Genomic DNA, 13,520 nt, shown 5'->3' on the forward strand with positions numbered 1-13,520 from the left:
TCAGCTTTTAATAATGAAGTTAGCACTAGCAACACGTGTGCTGGGGTGCTGTATTGCTAAGCTGATGGTGTAAAATAAAGCTCCTTGACATGAGAATTGAGGTATGAGAGCAATTTGATTTTTTTCAGCCTACTGTGCCAAACTGAGCGGCGAGTAAGGATGAGTCAGCACTTTTCTGACTTTGAGATAAAAATATGCGTGAGGAGCAACTCGGATGGAGAGAAGGGAAGCGGCTGATGTCTGTGGGCTGCTGTACGCGTAAGGCCAGGTCGGGAGGAAGCACAGGGGCAGTAATTAGAGAAGTTAATCTACAGCAATCCGCAGTAATGGGTACAGGAAAAGCACACGGGCATTGTTCTCAGCTGTCTGCTTTGTTGGGAGAAGACAGGCCAGATCCTTAAACAGCTCGAGGGAAGAGCTTTGGGTCTGTAATGCAGGGACGACTCTGTTGCAAAGTAACGTTTTCAAAACGTAAACTGGGTTTCGCCACCGATTTCCAGCCCACTTCTGTTTTGGGGGCCTTTTCGACAAAAGCCAACCCCAACACTTTTCAGAAGACGTGGTCTTGGCTGTCCCAGAACGGGAAAAAGACAAAAAAAAAAGGGGGGGGGGGGGGGGCACGCCGCACTCCGCGGGGGCGCTGAGGGGCGCCCCCAGGGCCCGAGGCCCCACCTGAGGCCGATCCGGGTGAGGCCCAGCCTCCTCCCCACGCCCCGCCCCCTCCCCGCTCCCCCCAATCAGCGCCGCCCTCTCCTCCCCCCTCCCCTCTCCGTCCCCTCCGCCGCGGCGGTGACAGCTGGGCGGCGCTCTCGCGAGCCTTCCGCCGCTCTCGCGAGAACTGCGAGGCTCCCCCCCCCCGCCCCTCCCTCCCTCCCTCCCTCCCTGCCGCCCCCCCCGCCCCGCCCCGCCGCCGCCGCCGCCGCGGCCGGATCCGGATCCGCGCCTCGCTGCTGCCGGGGCGGAGGGGAGGGAGCGAGGGGCGGAGGGAGAGCAGCGGCGGCAGCAGCAGCAGCAGGAGGAGGAGGAGGAGGGGGAGGGAAGGAGGGGGGCTCCCGGCCCTGCGCACTGCGCGATGCTCGGCCGCCATCGCGGCGGAGGAGGAGGCTGAGGGAAGCGCCGCCACCGGAGCGCGGGGCCTGCACCGCCGCCGCCGCCTCGCCGCCCCCCGGCCCGGCCCGGCCCGGCCCCTCCCGGCCTCGCCGCAGCCCCGCAGCGCAGGGCGCCGCCAGCGGCCTCCCCGCACCCGGCCTCCCCCCCCCCCCGCCTCCCGGCGCCCCTCCGGAGAGGGGAGGCGCCGCCGCCGCCGCCGGCCCCGAAGATGTCGAACCTGAGCAAGGGGACGGGCAGCAGGAAGGACACCAAGATGCGGATCCGGGCCTTCCCCGTGAGTACCGCGCATAGGCCGCGGGCACGGCCTCCGCGGGCCTCGCCGCCCCCCCCGCACACACACGCACACGCACAGGCCCCGGGGGGGCCGGGCTGTCAGCGGGCCGCCCGCACCCCGGCGGGAGCCGAGGGGCCGGGGGGAGGCCGGGGGGGCGAGGGGAGCGCTCCCCGCCGCTCTGCGGGGCGGGGGGCCGGCGGCCGGCTCCTTTGTTTTCAGGGGAAGGGCCTCCGGGCGGGAGGAGCGGGCTGCCTCCGCGGCACGGGCTAACCCCGGAGAGTGGGAGCCCGGGGGGGGGGTGCCCCGGGGGAGCCCGTGCCGTGCCCCGCGAGGGGGCTGGAGTCGGGGGGCTGTAAGGTGCGGGTGGCAGGTCGCCGCTTGGGCAGGGGCTGGGACTGTAAACACCTCGGCACAGGTAGCTCGCGTGTCCCGCAGAGCCGTCCCCGTGGTTTACACAGGGGAACGATCCGGATTATTAATTTATGCCGCCATAAAGCTCGCTGTGCTCTGACAGCTGCTTCAATTAAAGCTCGCAGCAGAATAACAACTCCGCTACTGTTAATGGCGTGGAGGAGCGAGAGAAATCGAAAACCTTCGCTCAGCCCAAGGACCGCCAGGAAGCGCGTGCATGTGTGTGTGTTCATAGGTGCCTATGTTAAAAGGGAGATACTTAGTTGAGTCACTGGCTTGTAAGGTTTAGCGTAACTTTTTGATGTTATGTCTGATCCCACTAGGCAGTAGTACAGAGCTACTGTGCCTTGCCTTTATAAAGAAACTGGACATACCTGTTTATCCTAGTTCACTGGCAAGGAATATATCAATAAATTTGCTTCATCAGAGATCTCGCTGATGAAATTAGAGAATTCTCTATATTTTCAACAGCTTGTTCAGCTACAGCAATCTGACTTACTACTTTCTTCTTACTCTTCCCTCTGCTTTTAATCATTGACAGTTGCGTTTAGTGGTAAAGGTCAAAATAAAAAAATGAACTATGAAATGTGAATTTTAGCTGATGAAAGGTTTTTGATTCCTAAATTACATAGTTTTTTTAAAATAGCCTTTTCCAAGAATGTCAGGTTTTTTTTAGGAAATTTTATGTCATAGAAATAAAGAATTACTTCAGCGTGGCCAGGGCGTTACTGACAAGTAGTAGGAAAATTGTATAGAAAAAAAAAAAACATGATAAAAACAGTGTGTATGTTTTATATCAAACTACACCCGCTAAAAAATCGCATTCTTCTAATTTGATAAACAGATTCATTTATCTCAACTGTGAATATGTAGCAGTGGTTCAGCCAATAAAGGGCAATTTAGCAATGGAATAAACTTGAGTTTGTGTTTTATTTGTTTCACCACTTGTGTAAATGAGCACGTGAAATCAGGTTGGTGGTGAAGAATGCTCATACAGAGCTCTGCTCTTAAAGAAATTCAAGCGCTGTCATCATTTTTTTCTTCTGAAATTGTTCTTGCTAGCATTGTTTTTCCTTTTTTCTCAGCTGTTTAAAACAAGTCTAGATTGAAGTCCTAAAATTGAGACAAAAAAATCTCCCCCGAATTATCTTCTCCCTAAAGTAATTCAATAAGTATGTATAGGCATCGAGGCCTGCAGATCTCAAATGTTGGATGACGTCTGTTGACAGCAGTTTTTCAGGTGTTCCCTTCAATAGATTTCTTCTAAGACATGCTGTTGACAATCCTGTTGGTGAAGCGTTTATGGAGAAGAAGCATGCACTTGGCTGAGAGAGCTGGAGGGCTTTATCTTTCCTAATTGCAGAAGGCAATAGCTTTAGTTCATGTAAAAATCTTAACAGAGATTTTGCAGGGACCTAAGTGTTTGTGTATCTTTGGTTCTGCAAATAGTGCCAGCGACTGCAGTGGGATTATTCGTGTCAATGAGGTTACATCCGTGTGCAGGATAGAATCTATATTTAGAACGTGTACTATCTGTACTTCAGTTACTGATCTTCGCTCTTTTATCTCAAATTTGGTGCTTCTGCTCGCTACTGAATCGAGTGCTTTCAGAGGTGACTTTGTGGATTGCTTCAAATTGTTCAATTTGCTTCATATTGATCATCTTCCCACAGTAGGTCTACCTGTTCTAGCTGGATTCTCGCACGGAGGTAGCTACTGACTATTGTATTAAAGTAGAAGTAGCCAGATTGGACGGGTAAGGTTCCTGGAGCCCAGCAATATTATGGTAACTCCATCCGCACGCGTTCCGTCCCTTTTACGTGGCATAGTTTATGAAATGTCACGGAATTGTCAGCGATGTAAGTTAATATAGTTTGTAAGATTTTTTTGTGTTATTTGGAGTACAGTAGCCTTTTTGCTAAAAGGTAGTGTGTGTATGTGCAAAAAATACAGATTTGATACTGCTACAAAACATGTATTCGTGGCTCCCTGTTGTGGAGACATGCTGGGGGTTGTCTTCCACACCCTCCCCAGCTTAAAGTACTCTCGGGTCTCAGGTGGTCTCGCACTGCTTAACTCTCAGTGAACCCGCTAGTGCTGGCTAAAGGAATACTTTAAGAGTTCTCAAAACAATCTTGCAGCAAATCTAATGTTGACATGATTTACTTGACCTGTGAAAAGTGGTACCAAAGAGTGACAGTTGTGCACTTGAAGCTCTTGGAGAGATGTCTACAACTGTGATCTAGAGTGTATAATAAATTAGGTTTCCTGCAAGTTTTGTTGTTAGTTAGTGAAAATAATAGCCTTAAATGGGTTTTGATGGAAGAGTTTTAGTAAGTTTAAAAAAAAAAAAAAAAAAAAAGGGCACATACTTGTTTATTCCTACAAGAATAAACAGTATATGAGAATTCAGGAAGCATTTGGGAATTAGTTTTCAAATTTTATTAAAGTAACATTGAGCTAGAATGAATGAACTTTATTTTCTTTTTAACTCTGTAAATTGATATGTTAGTGGTCACCATAAAACTGGTGGGATAGATCTTTCTGAAAACCAGCACGGCCTGATGTAGGTTATTGGGTTTGATCTTCATAATGTGTGTTTTTTTCCTCAGTGCTTTTAATCATTTTCATTTCCTGCAGAGCTGTCTTCACTCTCTAGAGCAAGGCTGCAAAATAGTATTTTGCCAGTTCTCAGAACTATCTATTCTGGTGAATCACTATTATATGGTTACATTATGAATTCTGGAAAGCATTTAGACAGATCCTACGCATGCATTTGAGATAGAATGAGTCTTTCAAGTGTGTATATATAAGCTTCACTGATTCATTTTATTTGAAATACTTGTGCCCAAGAAAATTCTCGTTTCATCCAGTCTTATGCAAAAAGGCCACTTTCAACCCAGTTTATCAATTGATGTTACTTCTGAGATTTCAGAACTCTTTTTGAGGAAGAAGTCAGTGGCTTCAACTCTTACATACGAAGTACTATGGCTCACATCTTCATTGGTGTTGCTCCTTTCCCTTCAGATCTAACAGCCACTTGTTCAAGGCTTTGTATAGGCAAAAGGTCCCTGTCCCCCCTTCAGGGAGTGCTGACTTCTGTGGTTTGTTTTGAATCTTGGAGAATTTATGATGCAAGTCGATACGAGGTCTGTTAAATTTATGCTGCCAACCTGCAATGTGTAGATCTATCAATTCAAGAAGTTGATGTAAATTTTTTATCTTGCTTGAGCATCTTATAGCAGATAGAGCCTAGAAAACATGTTGAGCTGCAGTTAAATCTCTATACGTTCAGATTATACAAGCAATATTTATTTGTGTTTCTGCTTTGGCTTAACCTTCAGAACATATCTGCTGTATTGCTGAGTGCGAATGGGCAGACATGGAGGACAGGATAAGGACAGAATTGGAGGATGGTTTACTGCAGGCTTTTTCAGCTCTGATTAAAATAATGTAACTCCACTGAGTGCTGCAATTCACAGCGGACCGCCCAGTGAACTTGATGGTTTTCTGTGGTTGGCTTTGTGAATCTCACTTGCTTTAGGTTCTCGAATAAGTATTTGCAAGAGCATCTTGGCTCTTAATCCATATAGCGCATACAGCAGTAATAAGTTAATGTTTGCAACCAAAATTTTAGTAGGTTTAAAACTTAGAAGTAAAGCAGACCAGAAGATTAAAACACTGTTTCTTATTCAAACAAAACAGGTATTGTTTTGCTATAAACTACAATTACAGAAATATTTGCTGTTTATTGGACATTTAATCTTATGAAAGTCTTCTAGTTTCCACAGATTTTTTTTTTTGAATTAAATGCTATGTGTTACTTGTAGTATTTTGAGGAGATGCTAACACTAATTCCAAGGTAGCCTTTGAATTGTTGTGGGTTCTTGGTTTTGTTTTATCTAACACAAAGTATTTTCTTTTAGTTGTGGTCTAACCTAATCTCAGTAGAAATTCTTAGTTCTGTCGATACTTGGGGCTCAGTCTCAAGTTTTCTTGTTTTTCTCTTGGTAGCTTCTGAACTTTCCTTGTCAGGTCTTAAGTTCTGAGCAGTCGTCAGTCCACATGGTCTGAGGTTTGAGTAAGTGTCCCTGAGTGGCAATGAAAAGACAACTGCTGTTTTTGCATCTTGCCTGCGTTTGAAATTCACATGAAAAAATCAAGCAAAGTATAAACCAGAATGCACTGGCATTCTGTTAAAATCTGTTAAGATTTTATACTGGCTGATTCAATCGGTGCTTTTTGAGTGGCTTGGTAGGTTTCTCCACCACCTCACCCTCCCATGGTCGTTTTGTATAGCAGCGTGTTATTAAACAGGAATTACCATTTTTACCCTGCTAGATAGCCATAGGTAAGAGGGCTTTGAGAGCTGCTATAAGACTGATCAATGTTTTCTGGTATTCTACATGAAAGGTTACGATAATAGTACATAACAAAGCTAGAAGATTTTTTTCCTCAGAAAATTATTATTGTTATAATTTTTGAAAATGCTTCTATTTTCTGTTTCACACAGGTGTGTGCATGCCTAACACGACACCATTTCTCAGAGTTTCAAATGTGTGTTCTCAAGCCTTTGGCTTTGATCTGTAGGACAGGTAGTCCTAGTGCAGGAGCTTTTACATTTTCATCACTGTGACTGATCTATGGTGTTTGAATCTCTCTGTGTGTGGTGAAAGCATTTTGTGATAGATTGGGACAGATTTTCTTAAGATAATTCAAATGAGTTCATTCACAAAACACAGTAATCCTGTGATGCTCCAACACAGGTTCTTGGTCTTGTGCTTATGATGGCCGGATGTTGTCTTTGGTTTCTAGTAGCTGTATACGCAGAAAACCAACTCTTGAGAAGCAGGGAGCTTCTATTTCTCATTCTAAATCGCTTTTTGTGAGGAAACAAGGAACAGGAAAGCATTGGAATATAAAATTGTAGCATGCCTGAACATATTTTTTTGTTACATGATTATTTTATTTTTCTGAAATTCAGTTAAAGTCAGCAGAATCTTTTAAATCACTAATGATTCTTTTGTAGAAGTGCAAAGTCTGGCATATCAGCAGAAGTAACCACTGTTAGGTGATTTAACAAAAGAACTCCAGTACAGACACTTCTAACACACAGACTTCAGGCAAGGAAAAAAGCCTACGTTTAGTACTTGAGTACAGCAAGGAGGACAAAATTGTAATAAATATTTACATTTGGATGGTGCTTGCTGAGGGGTTGACTGGATTCTTCAATCAGTTACGCAGAAAATTAGTGTTTAAAGGGCTGAAACCATCTTGTACATTAAATAAGACCTAATTGTATGTAAAATGCACACAGATAACTTGCTTTATTTGTTTATAGTTGTGGATGAAGTCTGTGGAAATACCAATTTTTGTTTTAATACTAATAAGTTATATTTGTCTTCATTTGTATTTTTAAATTACAAATATGGTATGAAGTTGTACTGTAGCTTATCTCATAAAAAAACATTATATCCAGTTCTTATACTACATGTAGCATAAATGTGGGCTGTTTCTTGTATTTTCTGTATGAATAATCTATATTGAAATTAAGGCTTGTCTTATTTTTACACTGCCTTTATTTTTAAAGTATTGGTACTGTCTGAGTGGACCTGTTTTTTCACATTGCTATATACGTGGGTATATTCCCATGTGTAGTTCTGGATTTGTTTTTCTGTTGCACTTCTTTCAGTGTTAGTTTCGCTCTTCTAGGCACTGCTGATTTCGATCATGGTGTATACACTAAATAGTGCCCCAAAAAAGAAGAAAAATCCAAACCTGAACAAAACCCACAAGGAAAGTTTTCTGTCAGCATGCAGTGGTATTGATTATGTGTGTATTTATAAGTGATTTATTAAATGTATCTTCTTCATTTCCCTCCCTCAAGTAAACTGAAAAAAAATATTCTATTGTTGTCCTCTGTCTACCATAAGATTTTATCTCATATAAAAGTTTTGGATTATTAATGCTGTAATCATTGGGAATAGAAGTTGTCAGCAAGCTCCCGAAACCTTTAAAGTCCACCCCTCCCTTCTTCCCCAAGTAGATTATTTTGTTTCTTGCTATGAAATGGCTTTGGGGAATGTGGCTGCAATCTCTATACACTGCAGCATGTTTCATAGATTTCCTCTTTAAGTTGTGCTGATTTTTGAACAATTGTAAAATACTGAATTACTTGTAGGTTAATTGAGGGGGCGAGGAAAAAAAACCAACAAACTAGTTCTTGTGGGACTTGCATTGAAGTGAAGTGAGCAAGGAATGGGCCATTTGTGTTCCAGGAAACCTTCCGAATTCAGGCCACGGAGGCTGGGAAGCCGAGGCACTACTGGGTTTTTCACTCAGGGAAATGGCGCCCTGAGGAGGAGCAGGCCCGGTGCTTCCACACAAGCTGCGGGCCTCTTCTCCCCCCGGCGGCCTTCAGCTGGGAGTCGGACACACGACATCTCTGCCGTGCTTTAAAGGCATTATAGTTTTAATATTATACAAGCTGTTAGCCTAAGAGATTTGCAAAGTCTGCTGGCAGAGGCATGGGAGTGGTGGTGGTGTGAGGGCGGGCAGCCCCGGGCCGTTAGGGCGGTTGGAAGGCAACGCCTGGCGCTCCTCGGCCCGAACGGGCAAACCTGCGCCCGGGCCCTAAAAGGAGACAGAGGGAGTCAGGGACCTAAATCCTGCCGACATTTTGGAGCTCCAGCATTTTTTGTTGTTGGGTTACAGACGGAGTTGCCTTTCAGCTCTAAGGTCTGTAGTACGTTGGAAGTCGTTGCAGTGGAAGAGGAATGAGGCACCTTCCCTCTCCTGCAGCGTGAGGGCCTGCGCGCAGCCCGTCAGCACGTAAGCTGCTTTGTGAAAATTTGCAGTCGGGCTTGCTTTGTGGCGGTTAGCTCACGTTCACGTAGTCCTCAAGAGTTTGAAAAGTATGACCTGGGCTGTTCTAACGATTTTATTGCGGAGTGAAATGTTAAATGACTTGAATGACTAAATGATTTCATTCACTTCTGGGCCTTGCTTGTAAACGGTGAAAGGCCCAGTAAATTTGCAAAATCTTGTGCCTCTGTTTCACTGTCATTTCACCTTCTTCAAGAGCCTGTGTGACAGCTATGGACAGTGCTGTGCAGAGCTAGCTTTGTCTCCCAAGTACCCTCTAAATATCTGGCATTCTGCGGACAGAGGAGGTGGACGGTTTGCTCCCTGAAATCCAGCTTTTCATTCCATTTCTGCTGTCCTAAATAGGTTCAAATATTTTAACACCAACTTGGCATAGGTTAGAAACCTTAAACCCATTGTATTTCTTTCAGCAACATGTTTTCTTCTGTTACACAAACCTTTCATATTTTTTCCATAACTTTAATTTAAGGAAACTTGTCTTAGGATCACTACTTCTGAAGTGAGTCAAGAGGATTCTGAACTTCTCAGTATTCTTCAGAATACTGATACCCATTTTTATCCTTTCGGGCAGGAGAGGTGAAAACAGCTTTGGTGTCAATTTTTTGTATTTATTACTCTGTTTCATTTAGAATTGATTGGGGGGAGTGTTAAGCAGTCCTGACCTGCTATATTTTTTGTACAATCAGTACGAAATCAGAGTCGGAAGTAGGAGGACTACTGAAATAAACCAAGAAGTTATTTCCTGTCTAAAAATTCTTGTGTTACCTTGCAAAGTTAAACATGAAAGATCAGACTTTTTGAAGTGTAAACTAAGATCTAGACTTTGGCTAATACTTCCCAAATTAGCAAGAGAAGTTTCAGAAGTATAGGCAGTTCTTCCTCACTGTTGTTTAGGTTGAAGTGTTCTTAGGAAATAAGTAGTTTCATTATAGGTATTTCATAATTCTCCATTTTCAGACATCGTAGTAATGAGCACCGTAGAAATGTCATTGAATGTTTTTAAAAGGACCATGGTTAATAATACGGGCAATGTTGCTCTTTTGGCTGTATGAGCACTTCCATTCTGTAGCAATGACAACTATCTTTTGAACTGGAACTTGCTATTTTTAGTTTCTTACCAATTCAGTTTTTCTAGATGCTTGAACAAAAACAGTTACTTATTATTTTTTAATACTTTTTCTAAGCAAGTTTCATATTTCGGTGGCAGGTGGGCAAAAACTTGCACCTGAATTAAATAACATGCTGCTATTCTCTTTGGTAAAGCATTTAATTTTAGGATAAAGTCACTGGTATAATTAGTAGTATCTTTGAAATATTGAAGAGGAATTGATCCCCGCCCCTGGTGCATCCATCCTTGCTGGAGGATAAGATCCTTCAGACCTTGCTGACTAAAGTAGATGTGCGTTTCAAGGTATTTGGGTCATGTGGAAAATAAATAGTAAGATAGATGAGTGTGTAAAAGGCAAGATGAAGCTTTATGTAAGCAATCATAGATACAGTATTTACTAACTTTACTGATTTATTTAATTTACTAGTCAAGTGAGGCTGGTCAGCTGTCTCTCTTTTTTTTGTTGACCCATACAGATGGGTGACATTCTGCCTTTATCTGTATTAATGAGTGACTATTTGAAGGTGCATTTCTTAAGTTGAGCATCATAAATTGCAAATTAAAATCCTAAATTGGTTTCAAGAGAGTATAGCATAGTTTGTGGACTAGCCCTGATGGACCTGCAGGAGAGAAAAAAGCTAGAGGAGTCTTACCCATGGACTTAAACTTGCTGTACAAGAGTCTGTGTCTCTAATGGAAAAAATGAAAGGATCAGTGAATCAGAGTCTCAGTGGTGTCAGAAATGAGTGAATACACAACATGAGACTTGGTCTGAATGAAACAGATGCTTCTGCTATTTATAGCTATCTAAAGGTAATGCTTTGATCTTGAGCAATCTTTCGAGAGCTGACCAAATATTTAGCCTTTCACGCTTGTCATATACGCTGTGAAGCAGTTTGGGGGAAGGTTGCCCTTAGCCTTTTTGTATCCGATACGTTCTCACAGTTACGTGTTAGTAGTTACAAATACTGTGGGGGGTTAGTGTAGGGAAGGTGCACAAAGGTCTGTAAATGGAAAGATGTCTGTGCTCACAGAACCAGTGCTGATTCTGTTTCAGTTTATGTTTAGAGCTGTCTGCTTCTCCAGATTATCTTGATTGTTTTTGCATTTTTTAAAGCAACGAAACAAAAGGTTTCAGATTACGTTTTGCCTTGTGTTTATTCAGTAACTGGTGGCTGCTCAGATTTACATAGTCCATAGGCACAGTTCACATGAAACAGGTGCCTGGGAGGAGTTTTCTCATTCTTCCCCTTTCTTCCAGGACACTGTTCCATAGATCTGCGAGATTAAAGTTGGAGGTGCATTTGGAGAAACTGAAAGAAGTTATGTATATATATAAAAAATAATAGTAATAATTGAAGTATGTTGGCAGGTCAGGTTTAGTCTCATTTTTCTGAATCTGTTCCTAAAATATGGAAGAAAAACCAGTCTCTGATCTGTCTTTAAGTATGTTGGGTTTCCTAACCATGTTGAAAGCAGTGCTGTAGTATGACATTTTCTGTTTAAGGACTTGTTTTAAACTTTTCACAGAGACTGTCAAATGGCTGCTGTGTGGTGAAGCTCCTGTGTCAGGTCTGCTAATAATGCAGTCAAATATTACTTTTTGAGGGGAAGAGCAAATCTTTTTTTTTTTTTTTTTTTCTGGGGCTTTGGCCTTATTAGAAAAGGAAGTTCTTGAAGACTTACAATTTGCTGTAGAATTTATTGAAACCAAGCAACCAAACCCAGCCTCTTCCTTTTCAAGCCCCCACCCCAAAACAGCACTTGTTTGTGATGAGCCCAGCAGTGCTCGCAGACAATGCCTTGGAGGTAGACCAACCCTATCAATCACCGAGCGGGAGGTGCAACTCCATCTTTTGAGAAATAATCGCTTTTTAATCTACTTATCTCTTCCGCTCCATGCTGGCAGAGTGGCTTTTCATTGCTGCAGAACTCATTTCAGTGAACGGGAGGAGGACGGGGGTTTTGCCTACTGTACTGCAGCTCTTGGGTGTTCTAATTGACAGAGGATTATTTTTTTGTCTCAGTTGTGCATTCTGCTTACTTTTGAGCAAAGTCTGGTAGAGCTGGGAAGGACAGGTGGATATTGCAATTCCTACGTTTGTACTGCCTGTGTGTTTTCATGGAGTCCTGTCTAGTTTGCAGAGGCTTGAGCCCTTTGGCGTGGCTGGGTGTCAGGTGAGAGTTGATTTTCCTCAGTCGTTATGGGGCTACTCCGCTCATCTTGAGCCAGGAGTGCATTGCGGTGCAGTCCGCGAGTATTCCTTGCCGGAATGAATCTGGAGAAGCCTGGTGTAAAGGTCGCCCTCCATAACAAGTGTAAGGCTGGAATGCCAAAGGGTGAGTGAAGAACAAGACTCAGATATTAAAAATGGTGTCAATATTGAGTGCTGGAAATGGTAACTGGCCATAAGCAAACTCCAAGTACAACTTCCCTCCCACCAGCCCACAAACAAACGCCCTCTGAAGGAGTGTAATAGTGTAGTAGGCGTTTCCTGACACTCTCGGGAGACATAGATGATGTTGGATTATCATCTCCAACTGTTGTTATAGGTCACTTGGGAGCAGAAGGCTAATTATTTGGGCTGCTTTTTGTGGCATGTTGTGATGACTTTCCTGTGACTCTTTCAGCAAATGGCCAAAGTGGGCTCATGACCCAGATCAGGATCCAGTAGGTCAGGATGCTCCTTACTTTCTTCTTTCTATCCCTTCTCTTAGCTTCCACTTGTGTTTTTCTGTGTGTCTCGACCTGTTCAGATAACACACTATTAAGGACTTCTGTGCCTGGTGATATTGTTTGTCTGAGATCAGTTGTTTTTATTTCAGAGTGTGGGTAATGGAGTTGTTGAATTCTTGACATACTGATGTTTTCTGGACATGAAGTGTAGCCAGTGTATCCTCTTCCAGGCATGCCGATCACTACACAGAGATAAAGATTTCAAAATCCAGAGGAGGGTGAATATTCTTGTCCATCTGTCATTAATGGGAGTACCTTTTTATCTGTTCTGTAGCTGAAGAAGATAGGGAACTAATATGCCATGTTCAGAGGATTCTTGGAGCAAACTCTAGGCTGCATATCTCTGTCATCATAAGTTCTTGCCTTTTAAATTAATATTAGAAGGGCTTATAAAAATTCAAGTAGCGATTAAGTTTGGAGGCAGGGAATGTGCTGCTCTTGCCGCTTTCTGGTTAACCTCGGCCAAGCTTCATCCAGAATGAAGGTTTCAGGCAGAGGATGCTAAACTCTTGTGTAACAGGCTATTTAGTGCCATCTTGATGACTTCCCTGTCTTGAAGTGACAATATAGTTTTCACAGTGTCCCTCACCTCATGGACTGTGGGTCAAGGCCCCTGTGGTGGCAGTTCGTGATGGCAGCAGTCAGCCCCTGCTCATTTTGTCTGCTGACAGCTGGCAAGTAAGGGAGTCTAACAGGCTGCAATCACTAGGTGCAAATGTTTACTAACAGAGCTGCTAACTAGCTTTAATTGCCAGTATCCACTCACTTCCTTCAACGTAGGCAGCGTAAACACTCGCATTCTGTAATTTCAATCTGTGCTTGCTCTGAGGTATTAGACCTAAAGGATGTCATGGGAAGGAATGAGGCAGGTGTTGGTTGAGTTTCTGAAAACTTGATTATTGCAAAGCAACTCTTCTTCATTTCTGGATTGATCCGGTTCCCTTGGTAGCATGTAGAATTGTGGCAAACGCCCTGCTGGAAACTACAGTAGAAAA

At 43.6% G+C, this 13,520-nt stretch overlaps 1 protein-coding gene across 1 annotated transcript in view; it reads left to right on the forward strand.

The window, feature by feature from the left end:
- Positions 1-1,207: 1,207 nt before the first annotated feature.
- Positions 1,208-13,520, forward strand: part of CUL3 (cullin 3) — a 56,080-nt gene continuing 43,767 nt past the window's right edge. Inside the window, exon 1 of the mRNA XM_035545011.1 lies at positions 1,208-1,384. Coding sequence (XP_035400904.1) covers positions 1,319-1,384 — 66 coding nt within the window. The 5' untranslated portion in view covers positions 1,208-1,318. The remainder of the gene's footprint in view (positions 1,385-13,520) is intronic.

Source organism: Cygnus atratus, chromosome 9 (assembly GCF_013377495.2).
Source record: "Cygnus atratus isolate AKBS03 ecotype Queensland, Australia chromosome 9, CAtr_DNAZoo_HiC_assembly, whole genome shotgun sequence".
Lineage (NCBI taxonomy): Eukaryota > Metazoa > Chordata > Aves > Anseriformes > Anatidae > Cygnus > Cygnus atratus.